Below are 9,486 nucleotides of genomic sequence, written 5' to 3' on the forward strand. Positions count from 1 at the left end.
GGGAATCCAAGAGGAAAGTGAATTTTCGGAATGATGGGGGCAACACATGTATAGGTGTGCTTTACACAATTGATCTATGTATTGTGATGAATTGTATGAGTCCCAATAAAATGATTAAATAAAAATAAGAATTCATTTCACATACAAAATGCTTCGGACACATGATCACCAGGGACATGTCCCTAGAGTAGGACATCATGCTTGTTCAGGGAGAGGATCAGTGAAAGAAAATGACGAGCTTCCATGTGATAGATTGCAAGAGTGGCTTGCAGCAATGGCCTCGATCACAGGAAAGCATGTGAGTTTGGTGGGACCTGGCGATGTCTGGTTCTGTTGTATCCAGCATCCTTATGAGGCGGAACTGATTCAAGGGCGCTTAATAACACCCATAGCATGAGAATTTACAGACGACAACAAAAGCTTCAAGTGTGATTCAAATAAATAAGAAACGTGTTTAAGATACCGTAACCATCTCCAGACAACCAGGTAGTTAGCGTTCTATTTTCCCTTTCATTTGGCATGCCATCAATCAACAAGTTAAATAGACAGCGGTACATTAGATTTTGAAACAATAAGACTTCTAAAACATCCTCATTAAATTTTACACATCATTTGTGTTCAGCTTGGAAAGTGTCAGCGAAGAATGGGAAAACCAAAAAAGCATCTGTATCTAACCCATTAAGTGCCCCACAACCCAAAACCATTGCATAGAATCAGCTCCAACTCAGCAACACTTTAGCACATAGTACACCTAACCATAGTGTCCCAAGGCTGTCACCTTTATAGAATCAGATGGTCACACCTTGCCTCTTGGAGTGCTTGGTAGGTTCCATCTGTAGTTGTTTGCATTAGCAGCTGAATGCCTAACCAGCAGGGATCTTTACATTCATTACAATAGCCATCAATTTACTAATTCCATCATGTGATGGTGAGAATGCTAACTCAAAATGAATAAAATATCTGTCACCAAACATTTTAGAGTTTTATGGATTTTTTTCTTCTTTTGTTATATCTTACTTCCCATGGAACCGGAAAAGCCAGCACTAAGATAACCTTGACACTTTCTGTAGCCTGGTTTTGTTTTGTTACCATTCACTTAAAAAAAAAAAAATGTAGGCAATTGCTTCAGGGTTCTATTCACTTTAATTACTTCCATTAACAGGAGGCACTGGAGGAAACAATATGGTATTTAGCAAGAAAAAAAGGAAACAACACTTTTCTGGAGAAATGGTTATTTCCCTCCTGCAATACCCCATCCTTTAGGAACTATAGTGTACCTTTCCCAGGTTTAGATTCAAGGCTTATGACAGGTTTTGGAAAGTCCAATCAAAATAACATTTCATCTACAAATTGTTATTTCCATATTTATACCGGCTATTTTATGTAGTCATGAAACAAGGGTTGTCAGGATCCGACTGTGGCCATCCCAGTTTCAGTCATTACCTCAACTGGTGTGGCCAAACCCATGCACAACCTTTCAGCTCTGACCACCTACAGAGAAGACTTTCAAGGAGAAAAAGTCAGGCACTGTGCTGTCACTCTGAAGTCTTCGGATAAGTCCTAATTTTACCCACTCAAAGGAGAAAACTGTAAGCACCACAACAAAGCCAGCGATGAAAATGATTAAATGATGCCTGTCATTTGGTTCCACCCTTGGGAGCTGCTCTCCACCCACTCCCAAATGATGGATGCGTTTCTTATGGTGCACTGGATTTAGATGTAGCCGAGGATGCAGACAGTGAAATTTGTCAAATCACCAGAGTCCGCAAAGCAGTATTTCAGCTGCTCGGTGGAAAACGTTGGGGAGCCCAACAAAAACTCATGAATGGCAGAACATTGAGGTCACCGCCTCCAACCAACACTATATCAGAGAAGGCTCATCTAGCACGAAGTCAGAGTCACAAGTGTGAAACCAGGCAGGAACCCTAGAGAACCTGACCTAGAAACCAGGGCCTGGACACACAAACCAGCTATTTCCGCCCAGAAAACTCCAAACTCCACATCCTGTCCTTCCTACTCCGTGAAATCTGGCACAGATTAGAAAGCGATGTTCTGAATTAGCAAAAATGTCCTTATAGATCCAAATTCATAAAGCATCTCTTTCCTAACAAACTAGCATAAACGGAAAATTGAACATGAGACCCAGTTCTCCCAGCTTAAAAGTAAGAAAACTTGTAAAATAGGAACAAACAACTCTCCTTTGTCTCTTTCTATATTTCTTTCTCGTTAGAACGACTTTCTAGTGCAAAATCTGAAATCTAAAAACTAACAGTCTGCTCAGTAGGCTTCCCCCGCCCCCCCACAAAGACCTTGGAAACAACCACTTGTCAACAAACCTAACATTATAGAGATGATCATTGTCATGAACTAATACTCTTTCAAAAACCCCACAGTTAAGTATCCAAGTGGCAAGAGAGAGCTCTTTACTGTAGCATCTTTGATAAAGAAACAGGAGCAAAAGTATGTAGCTCTGTAATTTGAACAGTGGCAGCAAAAGCGGAATAGCTTATTTCCCACCATTTTAAAGCAGAAACACTCAACCATCAATTTCTAAAGTTGCTGATCCTCATTCTGTAAAGCACTCCTTTTCCTTAAGTACAATTGGCCTGTAGCTCTCTTTACTCTACTTCCACTGATCAAAGTGGCCTGGGACAGAGAAGAGAAACTTCTGTCATTTGGAAGCACCCAGGAGAAATTAGCTTTTTGCTTTTGGAAGGTGGGCTCCAGGGGAGGGGATTTTGATCTCTCCATTTGTTCGGGCATCAGACACATTTCAATACCTTTGTGTTTTCGCACAAAATGACACACACGCATGTTTTTTTGTTTAAGGGATTAGTATGACAGGCTTATCTCCATTTTTGGAAAACCCATCTTTTAAGCACATCAAGAAGAGTTCCACCTTTCCCCCCAATGATAGCAAAAAACCAGCAGCATGGATTCTACACACACACACACACACACACACACACTGCACCACATGACGACAGTGCTGCCCTCACTTCTCCCTTCAGCTCCATCTGCACTCTTGCTGTGCAGCAGCTATAGCATAAAAATGGCTATTCTCACATGCTTTTGATATTGCACTATTTAATCACATGCAGCTGTGGCTTATGAGACTGTTACAAAACACAACTTGAATGTAGTACGCTAAGCCAACTGTGGATAAACATCAACTATTTACTCTGAATAAAAGTTCGACGCCAAACAAGTTTTCTTTTAAAGGAAAAGCCTGGTTTTCTGAAAGTCCGATGTGGGAATAATTGCAACTGTGCCCTCTCTCTGCCAAAAATAAATAAAAATTACAGACTGATAATGTCAAAAGGAATTGTGTAAAATCATATTAGTGCAAAAGTGACACTTTCCAGAATTCCTGGAGCCAGAAAGACCTGGAATGAACTTGAATCCACCCTTCTCCTTTTGAGTCCCTGCCTACAAATCACCCACACCCCCAACACACGAATCGACTGTATTATTTTATGGGAAGCATTTTGAGTTAGAATTCTGTTACTTTTTAATGTCTGCACAGTGAGCGAAAGTAAAGGAAAATGTTTCAAACGATGAAGATGAAAGAGATCTATGTTCTTTCCTTTAGATGTGGAATGATTTGTAAAAAAACAAACAACATGGGCTTTTTATTTACATGTCTACTACTTTTAAGTAGGCCCCAAATTCAGTGTTGTTAAAGAATGCTTGCAATGTAAGAAAGATTGCAAAATGTGTCTCAGAACTGTGTAGAGCCCTACTGAGAATAAAGCTCTGAGGGGGTAAAAAAAACCAACAATAAATACACTTAGAAGAGATGGTGACTCTTGTATCACTTTTTCTCTGATGTAAAACCAATTAAAGTACTATATGTTCAAAAATGAGGCAAACAAGATTTATCATAGTTTCATGCTATCATGTTCCCCCCCAGAAGCCGGAGAATTATTTTAAGTTGTACCTAAAAATCCTATTGCTGGAAGATTTTTAGAAAACCAGTTTTGTATGTTTCAGACTTTCAAAGGAAAACAGAACTTGGGAGTTTTCAAGGCTGTTTTAAAACAGCTGGCAAGTTACCAAATCTGGCTATCAATGCAAATCTGACTCAGGAAGTACTAAGGACATTCGAAACGTACTCCCTCCTTCTGCAAGATTTTCTACATTTTCCTGTGTGAGAAGTTTGCTCAAGGAGCTGTTTTGTTTCGCTGTTGGATGCTCAGTAAGTTCACATCGGAGTCTCTTTGTTTTTACCTACTGGTCAGCCCTGGTGTTTTCAAGTGTGTGCGATTTCTATGGCATGATCAATTGGGCTCCGGCTAGACTTTTAGAGATGGGCGGCCATCCAGGCTGCAGATGATTACAAATTCAGTCTGAAATCAGAGTACATTTGATAAGTTACATCTTACACCTGACCCCTACTTCACACCAGGCTCCGAGCACAACCTGAGTACGAGCAGGCAGAGAAACACTCTCAGGGTCCCATGTTGGAACCCCTTTCTTTTCTGGGGAATGAGATGGCCGAAGAAAGGAAGGTAGTAAATGGATGTTAAGAGCAATGAGATTAGAAACTATGCGCTGGGTTGGTTAGAACAGAGTAAGCTGGTCAGAGTGAAAACAGTGAACTGGTAGGAATGTGCGCAAGGAAGAAAGGACAAGCTTTCTCTGTGTTGAAGCCAATGTTTAGGCTTTGTGAAGATGACGAAAACTTTCCAAATATCACCAAGGCGAGGGACAGCCACTTCTCAAGTGCAGAATGTCAACTCCGAAGGCTGTGATCATCTTTTATCCCACCTTGACTTTCCTAGTTCAACTAATCTGTATTGCTAAGAATCCCCCTCCCTGAGATAAAGGATCTCAAGTTCTAGAAGAAATTCACATGGTATCCCATCATGCAATAGTTACAGGTTGCATTGAATAGACTGAAACCAAGTAGGAGAAAATGTAGATTATAACTCAAACATCATTATATATATCTAATTATATTATTATATTATACATACCATTATATAATATATATATTTATCATTAAGTCCTCCTGAAATTTGCTGGCTATACTGGGTGGTTTTTTTAATTCAAAGTTACTTTGATATATATATATATTTTTTTGAATTATGTCATGCCTCATTTAAATATTATGACACATCAGTGGACATTTTCATTATTCTATAACCAAAAGTAATGTTCCTTCTTGAAAGGACCCCTTTGGAGAGGAATCAATAGGTGGTGTGGGGAGAGGAGGAGTGACGGCCTTTGAGGTGGAGCATCTGGGAGAGAGAACACGCTGTACCAACATTGCTAAAAAGTGCGCAGAACATTTCAAGTGAGGCATCTTTTTGTCTTGTCTTTTAAAAAATTTACAGATCTATATTTTTTCTAATCTGATCATTTATTTTAAGCATTCGGCAAGTTACACAAAGGACAGGAGCATGAATTCTTCACTTCATTTTTAACAACAGTGCTAAGAGATCGGGTCTAAATTATTGAAAAGGGCAAGGGAAGGCACAGAAGTGACACAAGTGTCCCTAAAACTTTTACAGACTTCTGTGGCAAGAGTAAGCATTTGTCCTTTGACAACATTCTTATTTTCACTGTGTTGCAGCATAGTGCAGTGTTGAAGATAGCAGCGATAGTCAGCAATACTCATATGTAAGTAGACACCTGGATGAATGCAGTGGCAGCCTTTTCAATTCTTAAAATCCCGTGAACAACTTCTCTTCAAATCTAATGTCGGCAAACAGCTCTTGTGGATTGGGGAAAATGAAACCATGCATCTGAGTCTAGAGAACAATGTTAGGTATAATGTCACCAGAATAGGCTTTCTGTTACAAACCATAGAATTCCATTTTTATCAACTATCTGAATCATTTATATATTGGCATCATTTTAAATGGCTTGGAAAAGTGGATTTTAACTGCAAGCAAGGCTAAAATAACACTGGATTTTATGAATTCCACCCAGCCTTACTAACTAAGTGGAAGCAGCATGTATTTACTTGTAAATTTTAATTTTATAAATAAGAGCATAGGGGTCAAACAGCACAATGTTAAAATACTCTCATTGTTTTCCTGTTACACTGGGGCATTAGAGTACATTGTAGTAATTTTTACATGTTACTGAACTTGTCAGAAAGTCCTCACACTCTAAAATATAATTTCACAATAACCCTTCCTCCCATTCTCCCTGTCCCCAAACTTCCAAAAAGGGCACATGTTCACATCTTTAGCTTCTAGGAATGTTTTCAATATCTGTCATTTCAGAGCCGCCATAACAACTTCACCGCACTGCTGACATGTTACAACATGATAATCAATAAGAACTACTCTGATAGCCCTAATAGCACATCTTATACGCCCGGTATCTGATTACTCGATTAGCAGTTTAAGATGCCTAATAGAACTAACTTCTTGAAAAATGTTCCAGAAGTTGATGGCTTTGGCTAGCTGGAAGGTAACAAGGAACAGATGCTGCCTGTCTATACAATACCAAATTATAGAGGACCCCCTAATGTGTGTGTGTGTGTGTGTGTGTGTGTGTGTGTGTGTGTTTCTCTGCGATGTTTTTCAGGCTCTCCTCTGTCCCCACCACACCACTTTATCTCTTTACCCTAAAAATGTACACACTTACATGTAGTTTTTTACCACCAGTCTAGCTCATCCAAGACCCTAGGTCTTTAATATAATGTGGACAGCATTCATTATTTCCTGCTAGCAATAGCTTAAAAGAAATCTCATGCAGAAAAGTACATAATTTCATTCCTTTGTTAAATCTAAAGTTTCCTTTCTGAATATGCTCTATCGTAAAAAAGCAAAACAAAACAAAAAAAAACAAAATACCAAGTACCAAAAATGAAAGTGTAATGTTTGAAACATTTGCAAAAAAATTTAGGCAAATGAGTCAAAGGGATGGAATGTCTGATATTTCTCATCCCACTTTTGAGGTTATTGTATTCGTTTCTTTGGGGGGTGGGGGTGGGGATGAGAAATGACTATATATTTCCCGTTTTTTAACTTGTCCTTGCTTTGCCATTTCCTTGAGGAATGGCAGGCAGCCTCTTGACCCAATTCCCCAAAGAGTTAAAACTCAAGGCAGAAGGGCTCCTTGCTGTATTTAAGCAACAGCCGCTGCACAAACTAAATGCTCACAAAGGCAAAAAGCAATGTGAGTCGACCTTGGAGGGGGCAAGCCCGATCATAGAGCAATTGCAAAAGAAAGAAGGGAGGGGGGGGACCCACCAGCAACATAAAACGCAACCGTCTTTAGTATAATGCTGAAAGTCCGCTGCCTGATCTGTTTTACAAATAGGCATTGTTTGATGAAACAGGCTAAATGAGAGAACCACGGCATGAATTACCGAACCCTAATCATATCAGCGAGTCCTGCTGACAAGCACGGATGCCTCCGGCACGCCTTGTTCGTATTTATGAAGACAGGAGAGTCTGGCTAATGTAAATCGAAGTTGTATCATCTGTACAGAAATATAATCCATGGACTCGAGGTAGTAACTCTACCAACACACCGCCGGCGCCCCCCCCCCTCCCCGCCTCCAAATCAAATCTAATTTAATTGACAAATTGGAGCTGTGATTTCACACCAGAGTCTTTCAACTGCAGGATGAAGTTCAGGGTTGGCACTGCCCACTGCTTAGTTATGTGGGCTTGCCTCGGAGCCCCTCACGATCATTTGAGCTCAGACACATAAAGCCGAAAGTATTTAACCAATTCAAGTCCCATTACCATCAGTTATATTGCCTTCTCTTTTCAAGACCCGGGCCTCCTTATGGCACGGATACAGAAAAGGAGCCTCTGAGAGTAAAGCAGGTCTTCGGCAAAGCCGCTCAATTCAATCCCGAGCACCCGGATCGTCCTAAATACACATACAGCGTACAAGGCAAACGGAGCCGAAAAAGACACCCAAACAAACTCTGAGAGGCGTCGGTAAGCTTCCCTCCGTCTGCGCACATCCTTGCACTCCACGCTCGGCGATTAAAAGTTTGAGTCGCCCCCACCCTGCCTTGTCCTATCCAGTGGGGAAAAGCCTGGGAGAGCCCGAAGAAACAAAGAACAGCTCACCAGAAAGCCCCTGAAACAGTATTCTTGTGCCTGATCATCACTGTGTGATCTCCTTTCTAACAACCCTGCCTGTCGGCGAAAGGACTTTCAGGGCATCAGAAACGTTAATTCTGCCAAGTAACAACAACAAAGGAATTGGAGTGAAACTGTTATCTCCCCTTAAAGAGAAAGCCACAATTCCGGAGGGGGGGGGGGGTGCTGCTTTCTTCCAGCCTCCTCTGCCTCATTAACTACAAATTTCAAAGCTGCAGGGAGAGGGGCTAGTGGGGGGAAGGGGGGGGGATGAAATAACACTTCACACGCCCGTCTATGATTCCCTTCCCAAGTGCAGACGATCGCACGCTGCCTGCCAGACTGTGGGTCGAGCCATACCTTGGTTTGGAGATAATGAGGATAGTAGTAAGTGTACTGGGGGTACATTTGTGGCTGATCCAGGCGTTTGCCCATGTAGCTGGAATCTTTATCTCCGAGGCAGGGAACTGGATGACAGGGTATAGTGCCCCAGGTCGAGCCTCCTCTTCAACGACTATTCCTGACAGTCCCGATGACGGATGAGGCTTCCGAGACTCCCCGTCTTCCACCACTCGCTAGTTCCAGCACAGCAAGAATTTAAAAAAGAAACACACCAAAAGAAGAAGAAGAAGAAAGGTGGGGGGTGGGATCTGGAGGAGAAAAGAAACCCACACAGACGACTTCCCAATTCTTCCTGTCTTCTCCCAGCTGCCTGCCGGGGTCCACTTGGGATGAAGCAGTTTGTCTCCAACCAGGCTGTCTGTAGTGATGTCAATGGCCAGCGTTTGTAAAGGGGAAGAAAAAAAATCAAAGTCCTTTTAGCACCACTCCGAATCCTTGCAGACCAGCTTCCTGTCTCCTGTTTCTCGTTCCCCACCTTAAAGCCAAAGGGAGTGGGGTGGCAGAACAAAAAGGAAAGAAGGGAAAGCAAAGGAAAGAAAGAAAAAGAAAAGGGAAAAGAAAAAAAAAGGGAAAAAAAAAAACCAAAACAACCTTGCACAGCTTAGTTGCTGCTGTCTCCCTCCCAGAGTGACATGGTGTTCAGGGCTGTCCTGTCCTTTCATTCACTTCCCCTCCTGCCAGCCGGTGGGTGGAACCGAGAGAGCCTCTCCAGGGAGCGGCGTACGCAGTCCAGAAGGCTGCAGTATTTCCTCCAAGAAAAAAAAAAAGAGCTGCTTCCACCCCTGCTGCAAGCAAAGTTCCGATTCCCTCTGCTGGCTATCGCGAACAGCAGAGCGATTTTTGCAGCAACGCTGCCGCCGCTGGAACTGAACTCGGGGAACCTGAACGCCGCCAGTGGATTCTTTCTTAACCCTCCCTCCACCTACTCCACACAAGAGCTGCCTGCTTGGCTTTCCTTGCCAAGTTCCAAGGTAAGCCACATGGCTAAACAAAACACCAGAGATGGGGAGAGGGAAGAGAGGAG

At 42.0% G+C, this 9,486-nt stretch overlaps 1 protein-coding gene across 3 annotated transcripts in view; it reads right to left on the reverse strand.

Annotated features, from left to right (window-relative positions):
- RBMS3 (RNA binding motif single stranded interacting protein 3) overlaps nt 1–9,028 on the reverse strand; it is an 889,171-nt gene extending 880,143 nt beyond the window's left edge. For all 3 annotated transcript variants that reach the window (XM_004704045.3, XM_004704042.2, XM_004704038.3), the window contains exon 1: nt 8,421–9,028. In XM_004704045.3, the coding sequence (XP_004704102.1) occupies nt 8,421–8,495 (75 nt within the window). In that variant the 5' untranslated portion in view covers nt 8,496–9,028. The remainder of the gene's footprint in view (nt 1–8,420) is intronic.
- Nucleotides 9,029–9,486: the final 458 nt, after the last annotated feature.

The sequence above is a fragment of the Echinops telfairi genome, unplaced genomic scaffold (assembly GCF_000313985.2).
Source record: "Echinops telfairi isolate 266 unplaced genomic scaffold, ASM31398v2 ScPeMD7_7420;HRSCAF=8458, whole genome shotgun sequence".
NCBI lineage: Eukaryota > Metazoa > Chordata > Mammalia > Afrosoricida > Tenrecidae > Echinops > Echinops telfairi.